Source organism: Rhinatrema bivittatum, chromosome 10 (genome assembly GCF_901001135.1).
Source record: "Rhinatrema bivittatum chromosome 10, aRhiBiv1.1, whole genome shotgun sequence".
In the NCBI taxonomy this organism is placed as follows: domain Eukaryota; kingdom Metazoa; phylum Chordata; class Amphibia; order Gymnophiona; family Rhinatrematidae; genus Rhinatrema; species Rhinatrema bivittatum.
In genome coordinates, this window is record NC_042624.1 from 29,410,922 (window position 1) to 29,435,715 (window position 24,794).

General features: G+C 44.2%; 1 protein-coding gene across 1 annotated transcript in view; it reads right to left on the reverse strand.

Annotated features, from left to right (window-relative positions):
* LOC115099917 (deleted in malignant brain tumors 1 protein-like) overlaps positions 1–24,794 on the reverse strand; it is a 555,639-nt gene that overhangs the window by 399,287 nt on the left and 131,558 nt on the right. The window contains exons 3-4 of the mRNA XM_029617926.1: positions 21,190–21,504; positions 15,374–15,682 (exon numbers count right to left, since the gene is read on the reverse strand). Coding sequence (XP_029473786.1) covers positions 15,374–15,682; positions 21,190–21,504 — 624 coding nt within the window. The remainder of the gene's footprint in view (positions 1–15,373; positions 15,683–21,189; positions 21,505–24,794) is intronic.

Sequence of the window (24,794 nt, forward strand, 5' to 3'; positions counted from 1 at the left end):
AAGTCCACAAGATTTTTTAGGGCAATTCAAATCTCAGTCCAAGAGGAATTAAGAAAATACTAATATTTCCAAAGATAAATTCTCAACTAGCGCATATCCAAGGCTAATAAAAAAGGAAGTCCTTCAAACAGCAATAGCAGAAGGCAATGGCGAGGAAACAGACTGCACAATTTTGTCACTCAAAAAGAAAGCTGACTAGGTTCATAGAAAACATAGGAGACACATTGTACTTAACACATCATTTGCATGGAAATTTTAGTAAAAACAATGCACCCTGCTAGAGAACTTTAGATCTAAATAAAAATTGTTTATGCTTTTTCTGTGTTTGTATGGATACATCAAGGAAAATCATGACCCTTTGTTGCAGAATATTTCACACACCTAAAGTAAAGTTTCAATATCCAGCCTCTATCAGGTTCTAATACAAATGAAATTATAAGGTATCTGACTTAGCTGCAACTGAATCAGATGTCTCTAACAAATTAGTTGCAACTAATGGACAACCGAACTTGGAGATAAATCTTCATCACATTCCCCTGCTCCTTCTCTTCTCTTGAATGGAGGAGAATAACAAATCCTTGCAAGTGGTGGCATAGAAGACTTCAGAACATCCAGTACCTCAGTTAGATAACACTTAAACATATCCTTAGCGGAAACCAAAGGTAGCTGAGGAAAGTTAATAAATTGAAGATGTTTCCTCCTTAATATATTTTCAACTCTCTCCAATTTATTGGACACAATTATATTGTCCTTTACCAAGCTATCTTGTAAATATTTAAAATGTTCAACATTTTCTTTGACCGTAGAAACCTGAGAGCCAGAATCAGCTATAGAAGTTTCAAGAGAAACAACCCAATTTTCCAAAGAGGAATTTGAGGAGAAGGTTGCAAAATGTCCAAGTTTTATGCTGTCAAAACAGAACTCACCACTCCAACTGCTTCTTCTCTGATTTGAAATGACATTAACACCTTGGACTCCTCTGTTAGAATGCAGAGAAAGTTCCTTGGTCTCCACTGCTTTTCCTGGTGCAAAGGTGTAGCCAAAATGTCATCAAACGGTGACACACTTTGCCACGGAGTAGAGGCCCTGCAAGTGGTCGGGTCTAGGGAAAACATACGAATCACCGGGCTCAGCACAACTGATAGTTCCGAGGGGGTCCTCCCTGATGATGAAACACCTCGGAACGCATGAGCATCCATAGGTCCCCACTGTGAAGAGCAACTGAGGCAGCAGGAAGATCTCCAGTCTTTCCCTTTCTGTTACAACCCATTTGAGGTAATTTACTTAGGAAAATTAAATACAGCGAGAGCTGGGCTCAAATGCTAAAGGACAGCAGCTGCCATCTTGAAACCCCAACACTGTTGTGTTTTGATAAAGCAAAGCTATAGAGACTTTAAACTATCAGGATAACTTGGGACCATATTTGTTTAAGCCCAGGTCACCAATTGGGGTGAGAAAAAACAAAGGAGACTTAACCAGGGGTTCAATTTCTTTTCTACCCAAAGGATTCCAGCCGGATTCCGACTGGAGAGTGACCACTGGCACAATCCCGTGACACAATAAATCTTATTTATTTAATTATTTAATTGAAATCTTTTATATACCATTGTTAAGTTATTTATCATCACAACGGTTCACAAGAAGGCACATATAGTAACATTAAGTATTTAAATCAGGTAAAATGTTAAAAGTGCCAAAATGATTCGGTAACAATGTGTACTCTTAATATACAATTATATGATGAGTTTGTTTGTCTTGTTCTTTTGGTACATGTGTCAAAGTTTAACTTACATGTAGGTCTCTCTTGCATTTCAAATTCTATATAAAGTTATCAGTGAGATATTGGATAAAAATCACCACTAAGCATGCCAAAATGGGAAAAACTATTTAGTACATCTGTCTCAAAACGTCTGTTGTAAAACACACAGCTAATTCCTCCATTACATGACCAAAAAGAACATGTTTCCTCCAGTTCATAGGTAAACTGGTAAAAATATGGCTCTGAATTAAAAAAAAAACCAAAACAAAACAATTCTAATGACTTAGAGACCAGGAGGAGTAATTCCAGTCATAACAAAAACTAATTGTTTAGAAGCTATGCATGTGTCACTCCACAGGAAAGAGACATAGGAATTTGCATTTTAACCAACTTAACTTGTGATAAATAACTGAAATTTAGCTGTATGTCTCCATTAGCAATTAAAAACCCTGAGACATTCTTTTCTGCTGGCAATTTTTATCAGAATTTAGTACAAGCTCCATCTGTAAAATTACTGTGTACTGTAGGCAGCTTGCCTCAAAACACAGAGCATATGGCATTCTCAAAGGAATAGATATCATTTTTTCCTTTAAAATGTGCATGTCAGTTGGTCAATCTATCCCCCCACGGAATAATTGCAACAGCTGATCTCATCCAACTTAGAGGTGAGACATTTTCTTTTGTCTCAGGCGTTATCACTTCATGTCTGTCACAGAATGAGCTGCAGTACCCAGGATACATACTTAATGAACAGTATAAGCAAACTGTGTGGGAAGGAAATAATTCTGATCCCATTTGCACAAAATGTTGCTACTTTTTCAACCAGATATTCTAACTGTGAGTCCACATTCTTTTCACAAAGACATGAAGCACATAACAGCTTATTATTAAAATAAGTGCTGACCTCTAAAAATGATCAAATTCAAACATAATGGGAATGCCCAGAGATTATCATGAGAACTCACCATCATTTTAACCATCTGGAATTCATATAGTGTTTGATTCGTCCAATTTGAGACCAGAAAAGAGGCCTTAGCAAAGAGCTATTCGAGAAAACGAGAAATTAAACACCATTATTCCAACCTACAGAAGACTGTGTGGGAGGCTGAATTCTGTGCTACCAAGGGTATATTGAAGCATTTTGGGTCTGTCTTGCTCTGACCTGTGTAATATTAGCTGCCTCATTCTTCTATGCAGGAGCCTAATTATCCCTTGTCAGACATGCAGTTTCTTGGATGATGCTAGTCCCCTATATCAAAAAGCATGGAACCACACCAAGCATGCACAGGTTCTGACATCAGTGCAAACTATAAGCAAGAAGCCCAAATGCCTGTGTATTCTACAATAACCACATTGTCTCATTTGCATTCTCTCTGAAATTATTTGCCTCAGCTTCATAAAAATCAATGGGGGGAAAAATACAGCATTGTTACACTAGTAAAAAAAAAAAATGCTTATCACAATCAGAAAACAAACCACCAATGCTTTAGAAAGCTGCAGAACATGAGGAAGTACAGGCAGATAAATCCAGCATGTGTCCAAAAATATAAAAAAATATTTTCCCCCATTCACACATTCTTTAGTCTTCAACCTTTGCCTACACCTGTCCTCTCCATGAAAAGGCAGCAGTCACAGGATACCAGTATGCACATACATTTTCCTTACAAACACAATATAATCTTGTTAGGATAAGTCCTTGCAGGACTCAAACCAGGAGTTGGTTGGGGAAGCAGACCAATGCCTTAGTCACTAAGCTAGTCAATAATACTGAGAACGTCTAGTAACCTGGAAGATATGAGTCAGACACCCAGAGGCTGGAATCAAGGAAACAAATTTGACCTGGGAACATTTATAAGGTCTGGGAAGTATTCCCAGCAACTTAAATGCTGCCTTACTATTTAAATCTGTCCTGCAACTCTTGTAACTATGCCCACTGTATATCTGATCCCCAGCAAACTTCTCCTGAAGCAGTCCACATGTCTGCACCTCTTGTCTGCAGGATTCCCTTGACTGCCTACACTTAGACTGATACTCAGGACTCCTGACCATTGTACAACCCAACTAAGAGACTGTCTTGCACTTGTTGATTTGGAAACTTGATTTCACATCCATTTAAGCCCAGTTGAGAACATAAAAAATTGTCAGCCTTTACATTGCTGTTATGACCTCAACTCCTTTCCAAGGGCACTGTGCACTGGAGTCCCATTCGTCACACTCAAAAAATTGAATTTTCAAAAGAGTTACATGAGTAAATGTAACATTCTATCGAATTGTCCATAGGATTTACCCACTTATGCGGGTAAATCCTATGGACAATTCAATGGCATGCATTGTAGCAATTTTAAAAAGCCCACTTACATGGGTATGGTGCATTGACACGTGTAAAACCCAGTTTACATGTGTAAATGCTTTTTAAAATCAGGCCCAAAGGCTACATCACAGCAAAGGATCTCCAATCAAGGAACTACATAAATCTAGTTAAAAGCAGAATATTGAGCACATGGGGGCTACTGTTGCTAACTTTGCTGTTCAGATACATTTCTGGAATTTTCATTTATTTTAACTTTGTCAAATATTGCTTGGTTTTTATTACTGATAGATTCTGATTAATCTGTATTGCTTGGGTTTTTGAAAAAAATGTTCTCTCTCTTTGAAACTTAAGAATCTTTTGCTAGCCATTTATTTTAACTTTACCAAAGTATTCCTTGCCTTTATCTTGCTGATACTCTGCCTGATCTATGCTACTTAGGTTTTTGAAATTACTTTTTCTTCTATCTTTTAGTCTGTGAATTTTTTTTTGTATTATTGTATTTTTGTGAAATTATTATTGTACATATAATACGGTCCTCTATTGTTTTATTATTAGGTTATCCCTAGCTGTACCTCCCCCTAGGTATTCCCCCTAGGTACAGTCTGTAAAGTTGTTATTGTACATTTTATACGGTCTGCTATTACTTATATAATAAGGTTATCACTACCTGTACCTCCTCCCAGGTACTGTTCCTATCCGCCTTCCTCCTTACTGCTTTCCTTCTCTGCTGCCGCTTTTTCTCCTCTCTTCTCGCCTGCTCCACTTCCCCTCACTGTTTTTTGCATTTTCCATCCTGTCAGTTATTTTGTAAACCGGCGTGATGTTCCCACGAATGTTGATATAAAATAGTTAATAAAAAATAAAAATAATAAAAAATTTAAGAAACTTGCTAGCCTTAATTTAAATTCATGTGGTTTTTTTTAAGTGACTTTAAAAAGGGCTTGTTTATGTTTATTAAAATGTATTAATCACCTTTAATCAGAGAAGGTGATGTACATTGCATGCATAAAAATGTTACATTAAAACATCAGCAACACACTTCTTCTGATATACCTCACCATCAATATCGTGACACAACAAAGACATGGTACTCCAGGAGTCCTTAAATACCATGCAAGCAGTATCATTTCTCAACAGATGACTAACTTGAATAAAAACGCCTTTAATAACACTTTAAATGTCTTTAGGCATTCTGAACATCTTAACAGATCAGGCATAAGAGTTTAACACTGTTGGTGCTGCTATAGAGAAGGCACATCCTCTAGTGTCTACCAGTCGAACTTGTTTTACCATAGGCATGTCAAGTAAATAACACTGCGAGGATCTCAAGATCTCGTCGGGTGATACAGCCTCAATAGAGCATTGACCCATGGAAAAATTGCATTGATCATTTTATGTATCATTATGTATATTTTATACTGTATCTTGTATTTAACTGTGAGCCAGTGCAAGTTCATCAGTGCTGGAGTAATATGCTGATGTAAGTTGAAGCTCATAATCAGTCTGGAGGCTGCATTTTGCAGTAATTGCAAAGGATTCAGAGTACAATCCGGTAGGCCAGTATATATGGCATTACAGTAGTCAAGTAGTGGTAGGACTAATGCCTGAACTATGATGCGAAAATCCTCGTGTTCTAGGAGGTGCTTCAGACCAATCAGGACAAGCAATTTGTAAAATCCGGAACAAATCAATATGGGTACTTAAAAGTTAGACCAGAGTGTATGGAAGCAGCACAAAAGAGACATATTCAAATACTAAATTAGTTACAAGATATTTGGAGTATGGTCTTTTAACAAGAATAAATTCAGAATTGGAGGCGCTCAAGGCAAGTTTGTTATGGTATAGCTGTTTCTGTTTCTTGATGGTAGACAGACAAATTCCTATTATCTCATTCATGTCTGACCAATTGGGGAACAACAGGAGTTGTTTTTTCCCTCCCACCCTGCCACTCACCCACTCACCCCCTGCCACGGTTTCTAGCAAGGTCATTCTTCCCCAAATAAATGATAGAATTGATAGTAGAGCCCTTACTTTCTTGTATAATTGCATTGACTACCTGGTTTCCATTTCTACTAGCTAAAGATTCAGTAAGGCATTTAACTAGAGGATGGGAGAAACAGAAGGTGGCCAATGAAATTGGAATACATTAGGAAAGATCTAGCAAAGCTCAAGGAATGGTCTCACGTCTGGAAGCTAAGATTTAATGCTAAAAAATGCAGAATAATGCATTTAGGATGCAAGGGAAAGGTACAGTATTGGAGGTGAATTTCTTCTGAGCACAAAGGAGGAGTGGGATCTGAGGTAATTGTATCTGATGATCTTAAGATAGCCAAACAGGTGGATAAAGTAACAGTAAAAGCCAGAAAGATGCATGGCTGCATAAGGAGAGGTGATCTTGCCCCCATATAGGTCCCTGGTGAGACCTCACTTGGAATACTGTGTACAATTCTGGAGACCACACCTTCAAAAGGTTATAAAGAGGATGGAGTCAGACCAGAGGGTGGCTACTGAAATGGTCAGTGGTTTTCCTTCTGAATCATATAGGGATAGACTTAAAGATGTAAACATGTATACCCTAAACAAAAGGCAAGATAGAGGAGATATGATAGAGACATTCAAATATTTCAAAGGTCTCCATGCATAGAAAGTGAACCTTTTTCGATGAAAAGGAGGCTCTAGAAAGAAGGCTCATGAGATGAGGTTGAAAGAGGGTAGATTCAGGAGTAATCTTAGGAAATATTTCTTACAGAAAGGGTGGTGGATGTGTAGAACAGCCTCCCAGTGGAAGTGGTGGAGACAAAACCAGTATCTGAATTTAAGAAAACATGGAATAAGTAAAGGGAATCTCTAAGGAAGTGATAAGAAAGCAAATGTTTCTTACCTGTAATAGGTGTTCTCACAGGACAGCAGGATGTTAGTCCTCACATATGGTTGACATCATAGGATGGAGCCCAATCAGGGAACACTTTTGTCAAAGTTTCTAGAATTTTGACTGGCACCTACTGGGCATGTCCAGCATGGCACTAAACCTGCGGCCAGCAGGGGTCCCCCTTTAGTCTTGTTTAAAGCTACAGGAAGTGCCGAAAAATAAAATAAGAAAACGTAACAAATCCAACACCGCAGGGCGGCAGGCGGGTTTCGTGAGGACAGGGAAGGGTGTTGGTACATCAAGTAGTAAAAAGGTTGCGCAAGACAGACTGGCTGAAGATGAAATCTTGTCTTCCGGAATTGTCTAAGCAATAATGGGCTGTAAAGGTATGGAGAGAACTCCAGGTAGCAGCCCTGCAAATGTCAGGAAGCGGCACCTAGCATAGGTGCGCTACTGAAGTCACCATGGCCCTCACAGAGTGTGCCTTAACACGGTCTTGAAGTGGAATGCCTGCCTGCTGATAGCAAAAATATGCAGTCCGCTAACCAGGAGGAGAGAGTCTACTTACCCACAGGCTGCCCCAATTTGATGGAATGGAAAGACAATTGAATGCTTTTCCTGTGGGCAGCTGTACGCTATAGGTAGAATGCTAGAGCCCGTTTATAGTCAAGGGTATGCAGAGCCTGTTCTCCTGGATTGGAGTGGGGCCTGGAAAAGAAGGTAGGTAGTATAATAGATTGATTAATGTGAAACTCCGATACTACCTTGGGCAAGAACTTAGAGTGAGTGCGAAGTACTGCCCGGTCCTGCAGAAGTTTAGTGTAGGGCAGGTAGGTAACTAGGGCCTGTAACTCACTAACTCTGTGAGCAGATGTTATCGCCAGAAGAAAAATCACTTTCCATGTGAGAAAGCGAAGATCACAGGATTGGAGAGGCTTGAATGGTGGTTTCATGACCTAAAACCAGGTTGAGGTCCCAGGAATGTTAGGAACCCCGGCCGCAGCGCCCCACGACCGGGTGTCATGGCCGCCGGCTGCAGCGGGCCGCAACCAGAGTCAGGTCGGCGGTCACAACACTAATTTTACTTACCGGGATCTCTGGAGGCTCCTGCGGTTCAGGAAGGGCCTGTTCGGGTGTTCGCGGGGGCTGCTGTAGCCCCGCATGGCCGCCTGGTTCTCGGCAATCTGACTCCTCCCCGTCAGCCCTCTAGGAGCCGCACGCGCAGCTGAAGCAAGATTTAAGGGAGCCATGACCGGATATTGTCATGGCTCCTCCTGGGACTCCACCTCCGGGCTCCTGCATTTAAGGCAAGGTCTGAGTGCCAGACCTTGCCTTGGTATTGAGGCTTTCGCTTGGTTCCTGTGTTCCTGGTATCCTGGTTCTTCGTCCCGCTTCTGCTCGTCCCTCCTTGCTGGATTGATTCTTCTGGACTCCGACCCCTGGACTGGCTTTGGACCGCTCTCTGGACTTCGACCCCTGGACTTTCTTTGGACCGCTCTCTGGACTCTGACCCCTGGACTGGCTTTGGACCGCCCTTTGGACTCTGACTCCTGGACTGGCTTTTGGATTTTCTTCGACTTCTCTACTTGGACTACCTACGACCAGCTGGAGGCGCCAGCCATCTGGAATCCACGACCTGTAGGAGGCGCCTGCGTCCAGACCATCTTCTTTCTTCAGGTAGTCTCCTAAGTTCCAGCGGCCGTGTCCCTACGGGCTCCTCCTGGGGGGATCACGAGCTTCCAGGGTGAAGCCATCTTCTCCACCTCTTCAGCCGGCCTTGCCATCCGATTGTAGAGACCGACGAAGGTATTCTCCCTTCTCGGCTGCACTGACCCTACCTCGGAACAGGGGTCCACTCTCCAGTCCATAACAGAATACCAAAGCCATGGACCCGGCAGAGGCCTCACCCCGGCAGGCCATTCCCGGATTAGCCCAGAAGGTCATGGAGCAACAACGTATACTAGAATCCTTGGCGGCTTCCTTGGAACGACTTAACGCCCGTTTGGATTCTATAGCTGCAGCTCAGGCTGTTCTGCCACCTGTACCTCCGGTGGTACAGAGTAATACCCGGACTGTGATTCCTTTACCGACTCCTCCACGCTACGCTGGAGATCCTCGCTTGTGTCAAGGATTTCTCGACTAGTGCAGTATGCACTTTCATCTTCAAGCCTCCCTGTTTCCAGATGATCTTACCAAAACGACATATATCCTGTCGTTGTTGGAGAGTAAGGCGCTAGCCTGGGCTTCTCCGTTCTGGCGATGGTCTGATCCAGTCCTACAAAATCTACTAAAATTCTTGGAATTATTTCAAGCTGTGTTTGACGATCCAGGGAAACAAGTGGTTGCTGGTTCCAAGCTTCTACAACTTCGGCAAGGAGGGAGACCGCTGGCAGATTATACCACTGAATTCAGGACTCTGGCATCCGAACTCCACTGGGAAGAGAACTGCCTCCGGTCCATATTTTTAGAGGGCCTGTCACCCAGAATAAAAGACGAAATGGCAGCCCGAGTTACCTCAATCCTTGGACTCTATCGTGGATTTAGTAACTCGAATTGATAGACGACTACAGGAGAGAGCACGGGAAGGATCAAGCACGAGGAAGCACATAACAGGTGCCGCTTCCTCTCGTCCGATTACGGTATCCCAAACCACACCTAAGCCTGAAGGAGCTACGGAGGAACCTATGCAGTTGGGACAGGGTCCCCTTTCCCCAGAGGAAAGACAAAGATGCCGCAAAGCAGGTCTTTGTCTCTACTGCGGAGAGCTGGTCATCTCATTGCCCATTGTCCAACACGTCCGGGAAACTCCAAAGCCTAGGCTCTATTGGGGGAGTAACCCTAGGCATCACCTCTCCGGCTCCCCCACTAACCCTGCATGTTACCCTGGGTTTTGAAGAACATTGGTTCTCCACACTGGCCTTAGTAGATTCTGGAGCTGGTGGAAATTTAATTCTACAAGATGTGGTAGAGCAACTATACATTCCCACATGCTTATGCCCCAAGCCATTAGTTATATCTTCCATTCATGGAGATCCCCTGCCAGGGAGGATAACTCATCACACCGTTCCGATGGAATGTCACATTTCTCCGAACCACTCCGAAAGAATCTCCTTCTATGTCATCCAGAGAGCTATCCACCCTATAGTTCTTGGCATTTCATGGTTACAGCAACACAACCCACAGTTCGACTGGACATCGTTAAAACTAATCTGCTGGGGATCAACTTGTCAAGAGACTTGTATTCTCGGATCCAACCCATCTTGTAGCTTCATCTGTACTTCTCGGCTGGAGGGTCTGCCTTCACAATACAAGCAATTTTCAGACATTTTCTCCAAAAAAGCTGCGGACATTTTGCCTCCACATCGAGAGTTTGATTGTAGCATCAATTTGATTCCTGGCACCACTCCTCCTCGGGGAAGGGTCTATCCATTGTCCGCCTTGGAAACCCGTGCTATGTCAGAATATATTCGGGACAACTTACAGAAAGGATTCATCAGGCGCTCTAAGTCTCCAGCTGGGGCTGGTTTCTTTTTTGTTGGGAAAAAAGATGGGACCCTGCGTCCATGCATTGACTTCCGTGGGCTTAATGCCATAACTGTCAAGGACCGGTATCCGTTACCACTCATAGCGGAACTTTTCGATCGTCTACAAGGAGCCAAGATATTCTCAAAATTAGGCCTTCGAGGAGTGTATAATCTCATCAGGATTCGAGAGGGTGACGAGTGGAAGACAGCATTTAACACCAGGGATGGACATTATGAATATTTAATCATGACATTTGGGTTAACTAATGCTCCGGCGGTATTTCAACATTTCATTAATGAGATATTCAGGGATCTGCTATATGTGTGTGTTGTAGTCTATCTAGATGACATTTTGATTTTCTCTCAGAATTTACAGATGCATAGACAACATGTCGTCCTAGTGTTACAACATTTAAGAGAGAATCATTTCTATGCCAAGCTCGAAAAATGCATTTTTGAGCAAGAATCCTTACCATTCTTGGGTTATATAATTTATAAACAAGGCTTTCAGATGGATCCATCCAAATTAAAATGTATCCAAGAATGGCCTCAACCCAACGGATTACGTGCGCTGCAACGCTTCCTTGGTTTTGCTAACTACTACCGTAGTTTTATTCTGAATTTCTCCAAATTAGCAGCACCTCTCACGGCTCTTACACACAAAGGCGCTAATATTAAAGCTTGGCCTCCAGAAGCGGAGGAGGCATTTCGGGCGCTCGAGAGCTCGTTCCTTAAGAAACCATGCCTGCGGCATCCGGATCCCAGACGCCCGTTTGTAGTCGAAGTGGATGCCTCTGCTGAAGGAGTAGGGGCCGTCCTAAGTCAGAATGACACTACGGGAACATCTCATCCTTGCTCATATTACTCTAGAAAATTTTCGTCGGCCGAATGGAATTACTCCATCGGCGACAAAGAACTTCTTGCCATCAAACTGGCCTTTGAAGAATGGCGACAGTGGCTGGAGGGAGCTCAGCACCGCATCACAGTTTACACTGACCATAAAAACCTGGTATACCTTCAACAGGCCCAACGTCTGAACCCACGCCAAGCTCGATGGGCATTGTTCTTTACACGTTTTAATTTCGAACTGCATTATCAACCTGCTAACAAAAATATTAAGGCAGATGCCCTGTCTCGATCCTTCTCGGCAGAGGATATGGAAGAACCTATCCAACATATTATAGATCCGGCCTGCATCAACTTGGCTGCGACTTTCACAGTCCCACCTGGAAAAACAGTGGTACCCAAGAGACTACGTAATAAAGTGTTGGCCTGGGGACATGACTCTCAGCTGGCAGGACACCCTGGATGAGCTCGGACTCAGACACTTCTACAGCAGTACTATTGGTGGCCGGGAATGTGCAAGGACACTCCTGTCCAACCTGTGCACAACATAAGATTCCTACGAGGAAAACACAAGGACTGTTACAACCATTACCAGTGCCTTTGAAACCATGGACACACATCTCCACAGATTTCATTGTGGATCTTCCGCCCTTGGAGGGCAACACTGTTATATGGGTAGTAGTGGATCGGTTTTCCAAAATGGCCCACTTTATCCCACTACCCTCCCTCCCGTCTGCTCCTTATTTGGCTCAACTGTTTATGCGCCATATCTTCAGATTTCACGGTCTCCCGCTTCACATTGTTTCTGATTGGGGTCCTCAGTTTACAGCTCATTACTGGCACAATCTCTATAAAATTTCACATTGCTTTGGATTTTACTACCGCCTTTCACCCACAAGCCAATGGACAGGCTGAACATACAAATCGTGGATTAAAACAGTTTTTACGATTATACGTCAATTCTCGTCAAGATGATTGGGCGACTCTTCTATCTTGGGCTGAATTTTACCATAATTCTCATGCCTGTGTTTCTATGAGAGCTTCTCCTTTTCAGATCGTCTTTGGCAGACAACCCAGACCTTCATTGCCTTTGCCGTTACCGGTCCCATCTCCGGCAGCCCAGCTCATGGCAGCTCAATTAAAACAGCTATGGGTACATACTCAACAGATGCTTCAGAAAGCGGCCCTCTCTGCGAAGACCTTTGCTGATAAGCAGCATCAGCCAGGACCCCAATTCCGTCCGGGTGAGAAAGTGTGGTTAAGCACTCGGCACATCCGCCTGCGAGTTCCCTCCATGCGACTGGCTCCTCGTTACATTGGGCCCTTTCTGGTGCTTCAACAATTGGGGCCCGTGACCTATCAGCTTCGCCTGCCAGCGACGTTGCGAATCCATAATTCCTTCCATGTGTGTCTTTTGAAGCCCGTGGTCCTCACTTGGCGTTCCCGGAAACCTCCTGACATACCACAACTTTGGGCTGAGGATGAGACCATTTACCAGGTACAAGAAGTGCTAGACGTCCGGAAAAGAGGCAAAACATGGGAGTATCTTCTGTCGTGGGAGGGATTTGGATCTGAGGAGAATTCTTGGGAGCCTGCTAAGAATATACTGGATAAGTCTCTTCTCATGAACTTTCATGTTGCCCATCCTGGAAAACCCAAGCATTCTCGGGGGAGGCCTAAAGGAAGGGGGTACTGTTAGGAACCCCGGCTGCGGCGCCCCGCGACCGGGTGTCATGGCCGCCGGCCGCGGCGAGTCACAACCAGAGTCAGGTCGGCGGTCACAACCCTAATTTTACTTACCGGGAGCTCTGGAGGCTCCCGCGGTTCAGGAAGGGCCTGTTCTCGGCGGTCTGACTCCTCCCCCTCAGCCCTCTAGGAGCCGCGCGCGCGGCTGAAGCAAGATTTAAAGGAGCCATGACCGGATATTGTCATGGCTCCTCCTGGGACTCCACCTCCGGGCTCCTGAATTTAAGGCAAGGTCTGAGAACCAGACCTTGCCTTGGTATTGAGGCTTTCGCTTGGTTCCTGTGTTCCTGGTATCCTGGTTCTTCGTCCCGCTTCTGCTCGTCCCTCCTTGCTGGATTGATTCTTCTGGACTCCGACCCCTGGACTGGCTTTCGGACTGCTCTCTGGACTTTGACCCCTGGACTGGCTTTGGACCGCTCTCTAGACTCTGACCCCTGGACTGGCTTTTGGATTTTCTTCAACTTCTCTACTTGGACTACCTACGACCAGCTGGAGGCGCCAGGCGTCTGGAATCCACGACCTGCAGGAGGTGCCTGCATCCAGACCATCTTCTTTCTTCAGGTAATCTCCTAAATCCCAGCGGCCGTGTCCCTACGGGCTCCTCCTGGGGGGATCTCGAGCTTCCAGGGTGAAGCCATCTTCTCCACCTCTTCAGCTGGCCTTGCCATCCGACGGTAGAGACCGACGAAGGTATTCTCCCTTCTCGGCTGCGCTGACCCTACCTCGGAACAGGGGTCCACTCTCCGGTCCATAACACTAATGGCAGTGGCTATTCTCTAAGTGAACTTAATAGCAGGTAATGGACTTCTCCTCCAAGAACTTATCCAATCCTTTTTTAAACACAGCTATACTAACTGCACTAACCACATCCTCTGGCAACAAATTCCAGAGTTTAATTGTGCGTTGAGTAAAAAATAACTTTCTCTGATTAGTTTTAAATGTGCCACATGCTAACTTCATGGAGTGCCCCCTAGTCTTTCTATTATCCGAAAGACTAAATAACCGATTCACATCTACCCGTTCTAGACCTCTCATGATTTTAAACACCTCTATCATATCCCCCCTCAGCCGTCTCTTCTCCAAGCTGAAAAGTCCTAACCTCTTTAGTCTTTCCTCATAGGGGAGCTGTTCCATTTCTCTTATCATTTTGGTAGCTCTTCTCTGTACCTTCTCCATCGTAATTATATATTTTTTGAGATGTGGCGACCAGAATTGTACATAGTATTCAAGGTGCGGTCTCACCATAGAGCAATACAGAGGCATTATGATATTTTCCCTTTTTGGAATGTTTTGGAATTAATTTGTAAATTTTATTTGAACATCCAGTCTGTGTCCAGCCTGTCTGTCCTCAGGAAAATATAGTACCAAAGAGATACAGGCCACTTAAGGAGAAACACTCCATCACTTGGGCCAAGAAGGATTTCCATTCCTCCCCCCCCCCCCCCCCCCCCCACCATCTGCAGAGAGAGAGAATATGGTGGAAAGAGTAGCTCCAAAGAATATACCTTTATGGCCCTAGAGGAAACAGCAAACTCCCTGGTCAAGAGTTACACCTGGGATAAGCAGCATGGAATCTGTCGACCTTTTGGGATCCTCCAAGGTACTCGTGACCTAAATTGGCCACTTTTGGAAACAGGATACTAGACTTGATGAACCTTTGGTATGACCAAATATGGCAAATCTTATGTTCTTATACATTTTTTAATTTGGAAGGTCACCCACATAGCAGAAAGTAGTAGGATGTTGAGAGGGTTAATATGGAAAAATTCCAGAATGTGCCAGGAAAGGTTCAATGTCGCTCAGGTTTCAGGCTCACTAGTGTTCTGCCGAAAGCAGTTACTGGGTTCAGTGTGAGGAAAGGTAACTTGTGACGTGGAAAGTATGGGAGAGATCAGTCGGGCTTATCCTTGTAGGTGACGTGCATGTGCCACAGCGCCTGTTCCTCCTTTCCACTACTGGTGGGTGTTCCAGCTACTGGTGTGCAGCTAATTTCCTGCACACTGAAGAGCAGGAAATTAGCTGCTACACATGTGGGAGACTCAGCATCCATATTGATTGTACATGATGGAATTTCTGCCACTTGTTCATCCAAAGTTGACAGCCTCCAGAAGTTCAGAGGAATTGCAGGGAAGTTGCTTATGAATTTTTATTTAAAATATTTGCTTTGAAAAAGAGTACAATTTTTACCCAGCTTGAACAATGTTTTGGATGTTAGTGTGTCACTGGACACATGATAAGGTTGCCTATTCTGAGTTTCACAGGGAGTGAAAGCCCCTTCCCCCCATTCCTCCAATAATTTAATGTGGTGAAGAAGTTACCTGAGCAGATGACGCCAGCATCTTGCCCATGGTTACAGCTGTGTTCAATCCAGTGTTTGGAACTGCATTCAGTCAGGAGAGTTTCTGTCCCTTTGCAGTGAACGTTACTCAGCCAAATGCGACCCGACCCTGGTCCAAAATGAGCTCCAGAAGGCGCTGAGATCACAGGCCCACAACCCACTTGTCTGCACACCAACTGTGCAGCGGTCAGGAGGTCCCAGTCCTCATCACACACTGTGCCCCACTCATTGTCATGATTCAGCTCCACTCTCCCAGCACATTGATGAGGGCCGTCTGCCAATCTCAGCACTACAGAACAACAAAACAAGGAGAAAGCAACCAAAATAGTTTTAGAAATCCTGCAGTTGTGAATCAATTTTTAAAACTTGTTAACCTTTATAGGGAATTTTGCATTAATGTAAAGTGCTGGAACTGAATTCCGCCACTTACCTAAAGAACATAATATATTAGACTGATTTCTTTGCAAACAGCCTTACCATAAAACAGTTACAGCACAAGCAGAAGAAATGCAAACTTCTCTCACATACTGCCCCACCACCACTACACTACATTACAGCACAGCACAGGCAGCAGCACTGCAAGCTTCCCTCACACACACAACAGCATCAGCCACTGCAAATGCTGCTACTGGTCATCACAGCCATATATGCAAATAAGCTCTCTGTGGCACCACCTTCCCTTCACTTCCACATCAGTTTGCTATAGAGCAGCAGTTCTCAGAATTATCCATTTGGAACCTGCTTTCAAGGAATTACATATAACCCCAGGGACATCCATGAAATGAAGAGGAATTCAGAAATCTTAATAAAACAGTGGTGTTTTTTTTATAGCCCTAATACTGTAAATGTGATTCTGAGACATTAACACACTACTGCTTTACTTCCCTGCTTTCTGCTGTTGATTTTCCCAGGACAGTGATCACAAGGGTACCTTCATCTCATGACCCTCCTGAATGTGTCTAAGGCAGGGCTTCCCAAACTTCATCTCATGACCCTCCTGAATGTGTCTAAGGCAGGGCTTCCCAAACTTTTAGCCAATGTGACTCCATTTTAGCACCTGGAAATTCACATGGCCCCAGAGGATGAGCAAAACACATTTGCAGAGGTGCGGTCCCCCTCCAACAATCTCTGCATGCTCACCTCACCATGCTCCAGCTAATCCTCTCTCAACTTCCACCCCCCTCCTGAAGACCCACCTCTCTCAACCCCCAGATGATCCCCTCTTACATCGCCCATCACCTCTTATCTGCCCAGCCCACTGTACACACTCTCACCTTCTTTTTATAACTCCCAATTGATCCTGTGTCATCTCTTCCTTCACTCCATCCCCCATAGTCTCCTCTTTCTCACTCCCATTCCCTTTCTCACCTCCCAGTCTGACCTCTTCATCTCCAATCCTCTCACATCCCTCCAGCTGATCCCCTCTCATCCAGATCCTCTCTTTCATGCTCCAATCAGTCTTTTTTTCATTCTCTCTCCCTCTCCACCTATCCAACCCTCAAACCTTCCCTTCAAACAGGCCCTTCTCTTAAGATCCTCCTGGTCCAATGCCAGCAGCAACATATGATTTGGGCCCCAAGCCAAAGGTGGATGAAAACTGGTGAGGAGAGGGGGCAACTCGAAAACAAGGGCAATATTTTTCTTTGGGTAGGTTCAATGCTGGGTGAAGATAGGGGAACCATGACAATCTTCACCGGCCTGTGCACATACAGCCCGCCCTTCCCTTCATGGTCCCAAGTCCAATAATTACCTGCAAGCAGCAGCTGCAGCATTAGCAATGAAAGTCAGTATGGGGCCTTTCAGCCAGTGCCAGCTCACAGGTCCTACAGCAGCCCCAATCCCTCCTCATGCAGAGCTCCCTGTTACCACAGAAACTCATGGGAGGTCGAGGCCACTGCAGGGCTTGTGAGTGTGTGCTGTCTCACAGGCCCCACATTGCCTTCCACTAGGGATGTGAATCATTTTTTGACGATTTAAAAAGATGGCGCTGGCCATCCAGTGGCTCCTGCCGGCCAATGGCATGGATACCCTGTCATATGGTAAGGGCAAAGGGCCATCGGTGCCATCTTTATGAGTGGCAGCCGACGGCCCGAGAACGGGAGATCACTCCCGGGACCACCACTAGACCACCAGGTAATTTTAAAATGTTTTGGGGGGCTTGGGAGGGTGGGGGAAGCTAAGGGGTCATTTTTAAAGGGTTGGGTGGGGTTTTTTTTTTTATCGGGCCATCGGCATCATTTTTGAGTGGCAGCCAAAATGGCGCCGATGGCCCGAGAGCAGGAGATCGGTCCCCGTGCCCCCACTAAACCACCAGGTACTCATAAAAGGTTTTGGGGGGGTTCGGGAGGGTGGGGGAAGGTAAGGGGTCAATTTTAAAGGGTCGGGCCTCACTAAAAAAAAATTAACGATGTGAATCGGAACCGATTCTGATTCACATCACCACCGATCAGATTTTTTTCTCCCTCTAGCCGAACCTGATCGTTAAGACAATCGGGCACACGATTCACATCCCTACCTTCCACTGCTAATACTGCTGCTTCTAGTGCCTGAAGAGTGCAGCCATTTGAGGCACTTGTGACTAGGGATGTGAATCATTTTTTGACGATTTAAAATATTGTCCGATATATTTTAAATCGTCAAAAATCGTTAGAGGCGATATATAATAGGAATTCCCCCGATTTATCGTCAAAAATCGTAAATCGGGGGAAGGGGGAGGGGAAGGGGGAGGGCGGGAAAACCGGCACACTAAAACAACTCTAAAACCTACCCCGACCCTTTAAAATAAATCCCCCACCCTCCCGAACCCCCCCAAAATGTCTTAAATTACCTGGGGTCCAGTAGGGGGGTCCCGGTGTGATCTTCCACTCTCGGGCCACGGGTGCGTTGATAGAAATGGCGCCGGCGCTACCTTTGCCCTGTCATATGACAGGGCAAAGGTAGCGCCGGCGCCATTTTGTTTCCTGTCCCCCGATGTCACGAGCGTAGGAGATCGCTCCCGGACCCCCGCTGGACCCCCAGGGACTTTTGGCCAGCTTGGGGGGGCCTCCTGACCCCCACAAGACTTGCCAAAAGTCCAGCGGGGGTCCGGGAACGACCTCCTGCACTCGAATCATGTTACCGTATTGCAAAATGGTGCCAGCCGTACGGCCATATGGCCGGCGCCATTTTGCAATATGGCAATATGGCCATACGGCCGGCGCCATTTTGCAATACTAGGTTCGGATAGAACGGATAGAATGGATAGAAATGGATTACTGCATTTTAATAGTTTCACCCCAAGCATATCAGAGAAAATTTTCCTTTGGGACAGTTTTTTAGAGTGAGAAGGATTTGTACGGATATGCCATCCTTTAAAAAACATGCTAAGGATTTACAAGAAAGATTTAAAGCACGGGGATATCCGGATCGTGTAGTTAATCACGCGTATAAAAGAGCGTGCTATATAAATAGGGATCTTTTATTACAACCTAAGAAGACTCTGAAATCACATTCATTAGTTTGTGTATTACCCTATTCAAATATGGTAGGGGATTTAATACAGGTTATCAAAAACCACTGGCATTTAGTTAGTGGTTTTGTAGGTATGCAAGTCCCTCCGATGTTTTCATTTAAAAGATCTCAAAATCTTAGGGATATTTTGGTGCACTCAGATTCAGGGTATGGAGAAAGCAAAAATGATATGAATGGGGGACATTATCCATGTACAAGTTGCAGTGTCTGTAAATTTAGTTTGTCGGTAAATTTCTTTACCCATCCGGTTTCTGGAAAAAAGATCTATTTAAAAAATAGAACCACGTGCCAATCCAGCTCAGTAGTATATATTGTACAATGTCCTTGTGGACTGTTTTACGTGGGGAAAACAACAAGAAAAGTTAGAATTCGGGTATTAGAGCATTGTAGTAGGATTCGGAATGTGGTTGAAACTGCCCCACTGGTAAAACATTGGCAAGAATATCACCATACAGTGGAAGAGCTTCGTTTCTTTGTGATACAAGACATACATAATAGACGTGGAGGTAACATTAATAAAACATTGCTATGTTTAAAGCAAAGATTAATCTTTTCTTTGGGAACGTTATGGCCCAAGGGTTTGAATGACAAAATAGATTGGGTAGCATGTCTTTAGGAATGTAATTACTATTGACCTGGGTTGGAAAAAGGAATAAGAAGTGTAAGAGGTTTTCTTTCATTTTGGAAGATGTTCTGTCTTTTGGATAAGTGCGCTGTGGAGTTGGGCGGAGTTGAAGTTTAGTGGGAGGGAAGAATAGAGGGGTGGAGACGAATTTAAACTTCTGTTTGATTGGAGCAAGGGACTTTAAAAAAGAAGAGGGGAAGTGGTTTCCTTACTTCCTTTGATTCACTTGATGTCGGCGTCTGTTTGAACGTTATGAAGGTGGTGGTGCGTTAAGTATTTCAAGATATGGTGAGTTTTTCCTTCATTTTGTTACTCATGTTTATGGGGTTTGGAAAGGAGGAGGGTTTTTTTTTTTCCTCTTCGGTAGGAATCTTTAAATTTTTGGAATAATTGTTTTAATTCGTTCAGGTAACTCATAAAGGAAGGGTGGAAGAAGAGTTTAAATTCAAGCGTCTGGGTGAATACTTGTTGAAAAGACGTGGAGCAGCGGGAGTGGAATGGTACATTTATATGTATGTCTAAGAGAAATCTTTTTGAGGATGTACAGGTAAAAGATATTTGTTAGATATTTTTTAAAGGTAAAAAGATACAAAGAATTTCTTGGTGAAAATTTATTGAAAATTATGTTAATTGATTTTATTAAATATTATAGATGAGATCCTTTCAGAAATATGTGATGAATATGAACAGATGAGCAGTAGGAGATTCGTTCAAATATCTCCTGAGGAAGCCTGTGGGCGAAACATGTTGAGAGAATAAAAGAAGAACTAAAGAATTTGTCGTTTTTCAAACAAGTGATAATTTATGAAAAATGGGATTTTCTCTGCTTATTTAATAATTTGTATTTAAAATTCATAATACACTGTAAGGAAGGAAGTTTTGGTATATAACTTAATCTGAGAAGATTGAGAGTTTTATGGAGCAAGGTGGAAGTATGTAAGGGTATGTATGATGTATGAATGGAGGGAGATTTTTTAGATGCATATTTTTGTGGGTAATATGTTGAATATTTAAATATTGCTGTAATTTTTTCTATGTAATAAAGAATAAAAAAATATATGTCACTTTATATGGTTTTGGGCTGTCATATGACAGGGCAAACGTAGCGCCGGCGCCATTTCTATCAACGCACCCGTGGCCCGAGAGTGGAAGATCACACCGGGACCCCCCCACTGGACCCCAGGTAATTTAAGACATTTTGGGGGTGTTCGGGAGGGTGGGGGATTTATTTTAAAGGGTCGGGGTGGGTTTTAGGGTTGTTTTAGTGTGCCGGTTTTCCCGCCCTCCCCCGATTTATGATTTACACGATATTTAAAAAAACAAAACCGCGACGATCCAATTCCCTCCCCCCCCCCCAGCCAAAATCGATCGTTAAGACGATCGATCACACGATTCACATCTCTACTTGTGACCCCAAGATAAAGTTGTGTCATCCTATTTGGGGTCCTGACCTACAGTTTGGGAAGACCTGGTCTAAAGCACCTCAGCTGGATCCAGACCCACAGTTTACGAATGCTTGTTATGGACTCCAAGAGATACAATTTCTTTCTCTGAGCATAATGCTATGCATCCAAATATCAGAAGTACTGTCAGCACTAGCTAAGATGAGAGATGCAATAAAAAGAGATCTAGCTGAAGGCATAAGCATGTTAGAGAATTACTTGAGCACATAACACTGGCATCTTCTTCATGTTCACAGTCATGCTCTCCCCAAGAATTATGCTCGCAGTCAGCAAGAAGAACTTCTGATCCATTGCAGTTAACACTGTCCAGCCAAATCTGATCATTTCCTTTGCCAAAATAGGCCCTTTGTGGAGCAGAGATTACAGGTCCACAGTCCATCTGTTTACACACCACCGCAGCATCTTGTGTGTCCCAGGCATCATCACACACAGTCCCCCAGCTGTTGTCATGAAAGATCTCCACTCTCCCGGCACAGCGATGGGGGCCATTCATCAGTCTCAGCTCGAAATGATCTGAAAAATATTCAATCGGTTTTAGCTGATCTATTGGGATTTCTTAATGTTTACCACATGAATACAGTAACCATACTATCGACACAAGGATACTTTCCAAGTCGCTGGAAATTTCAGTCCCTGTATTCCACATTCTGCTGGGATAACATGATGTGAATGTCATGTATCACAAGCATGGAGAACTATTTTTCACCTGCATACATACACAAGCCCTCCAGAAGGTTTGGAATCAATCCAGGCAGTGTTAGCAGCATGGAGTCACTTTTTCCCCAAATCAACCCTAACAGACCCAAATCTCCCTTCCTTAACTTCAACAGCAGCACTGCAGAACCTGTTGCATTGGTGGACTTATGGGTGTCTCAGGCTGCAACAGCACTCCAGCATGGAGATATTACTTATCTGATAATTTTCTTTTCCTTAGTGTAGACAGATGGACTTAGGACCAGTGGGTTATGCTCCCCTGCCAGCAGATGGTGACAGAGCAAGCTGACATCACAACATATATATATATATATACGCTCAGGTAACCGTAACTGTACTGAACCAACAAACACTGAACTCATTCGGCATCCAAGGGCGGGAAACTGAGCACACTAAGGAAAATGCAATTGTCAGGTAAGTAATTTCTCCATTTCCTAGCATGTAGACAGATGGACTCAGGACCAGTGGGATGTACCAAAGCTACTCCCAAACAGGGTGGGAGACTTCCCGCAGTCCAGTCAACACCGCACGTGCAAAGGCTGCATCTTCCCAGGCCTGCACATCCAGAAGATAAAACCTGGAAAAAGTAAGTAAGGAAGACCACGTCGCAAACTCGGCAGATATCAATGGGAGACAACAATCTATCCTCTGCTCATGACACTGCCTGAGACCTAGTGGAATGAGCCCAATCATAAGTAGGCAATGGCTTTCAGCATCCACATATGCGGCCATGACCACCTCCTTAATCCAGCGAGCTACTGCAGCCCATGAAACTGCAATGCCCTGCTTACTTCCTCCATGGAGGACAAACAGGTGATCTGTCTTCTGAAAAGGTTCAGAAACTTCCAGATACCACACAACAAGTTTCCTGACATCCAAGGGACACAGGAGGCGATACTCCTTCGCATCCCTCATCTTATCCAGAGATGTCAAAGAAATGGACTGATTTAAATGAAATTCTGAGACCACTTTGGGAAAGAAGGATGGAAAAGTATGCAGCTGTAATACCTCTGGAGTCACCCGAAAGAACAGCTCCCAACAAGGCAAGGTCTACAGTTAAAAAATTTGACACGCAAAACATATAGCTGTTAGAACACTATCTTCAAGGTCAATAACAGCAAGAAAGGCTATGCAGCGGTTGGAACATAGGGCCTGCCAAAAAATACAGCACCAAGTTAAGACTCCACAAGGGAACCGGTAACCTCAAGAGAGGCCTAGAATGCTTCACGCCCTTCAAAAAATGGACCACATCAGATTGAGACGACAAGGAATCACCATTCACTGGGCCTCTGAAACAGGTAAGAGCCACAAAGTGCACCTTCAAGAAATTAAGGGCTAATACTTTATTCAAGTTAACAATCTGGGAGTATTATTTAGTGTGTTTGTGCCTTTAATAGTCAGAAAGGCAGTGAATAAACAAGTTAGACTGTATATTTAAATAGTCAGTCAATAAGGTAGCTAGTAAGCAGTAGGTAGTGTTTTAATTTTTAAAAGTCTGCCGAACTGAGAGTTCGGCAGACTTTTAAAGAACTGAGTGTTTGTATTTAATACGAACTGAGTGTTTGTATTTAATACGAACTGAGTGTTTGTATTGAAGGAAAAAAAACCCCACAAAAAACAAACAAACCCCAAAGTAGCCAGAAGCTAAAAATAAGCTAGGAGCAGTATATACCTAAGTAAAAAAGTTGAATAGTTCAGCTCAGTTACTCACCTTGGAAAGGTGTTGAGGTAGTGTGAATGGGTTTGAATAGGGACCAACATTTGTTAATCAAAAGAGCAGTGAGTCACTCTGGCTGACTAACTGAAATTAGACTGTTTGTATTTCCCAACCCACCCACCCCTAGTTCATTCCTTAATTTATAGGCAGGTGCCACTTTCACAAAAAAAAAAAAAAAAAAAAAAAATCAACAAAAACTTTATTGAGAATTCGATCAGACCTCGATAGGCCACTACCAGACACATAGTGAATTCACTAATACATTTAAAGGACATTAGACACATTCCTACTCCCATAGCAACCTAAAACTTAACCAGGAACTGATCAAAATTGAGATGAAGGCAGCAGTCCAGCAGCAAGAGGGGGGTTTCCCAGTCTTTTGCATCAAGTGTCACATCTATGATTTTTTACCCACCGGTGAGAAGTTGTACATGTGCATGCGATGCAAAGAACTCCTGGCTCTCAGAGAACGAGTCCGATCTCTGGAGGTTAGAGTGGCAGACCTGGAGGAGCTGAGGCAGACAGAGAGGTATATAGATGAGACCTTCAGGGACATAGTAGTCAAGTCTCAACTTCAGACTGGCTGCCCTGGTGCTGCCTTGGAGGAAGAAGGTCTCATGATGGGAGAGCACCAACCAGGTGCAGCAGGAAAGGATCCTGTAGCAAGGACCTGCTCTCCAGGTGATGCATTGTCCTTTCGCACTGAGGATATCTCCCCAAGGCCTACTGCCCAGGAGGGAAGGGTTAGGTTGGCCGTCATAGTTGGTGATTCGATTATTAGGAATGTAGATAGCTGGGTGGCTGGTGGGCGTGAGGATCGCCTGGTAACATGCCTACCTGGTGCGAAGGTGGAGGACCTCACGCGTCACCTAGATAGGATTTTAGACAGTGCTGCGGAGGAGCCGGCTGTCGTGGTACATGTGGGCACCAACGACATAGGAAAATGTGAGAGGAAGGTTCTGGAAGCCAAATTTAGGTTCTTAGGTAGAAAGCTTAAATCCAGAACCTCCAGGGTAACATTCTCTGAAATGCTCCCTGTTCCACGCGCAGGTCACCAGAGGCAGGGAGAGCTCCGGAGTATCAATGCGTGGATGAGACGATGGTGCAAGGAAGAGGGATTCAATTTTGTTAGCAACTGGGGAACCTTTTGTGGAAGGGGGAGTCTCTTCCGAAGGGATGGGCTCCACCTTAACCAGGGTGGAACCAGACTGCTGGTGCTAACCTTTAAAAAGGAGAAAGAGCAGCTTCTAAACTAGAACAAAGGGGAAAGCCGACAGTCGCTCAGCAGCATATGGTTCGGAGAGAGAACATAAACATAAGAACATAAGAAATTGCCATGCTGGGACAGACCAAGGGTCCATCAAGCCTAGCA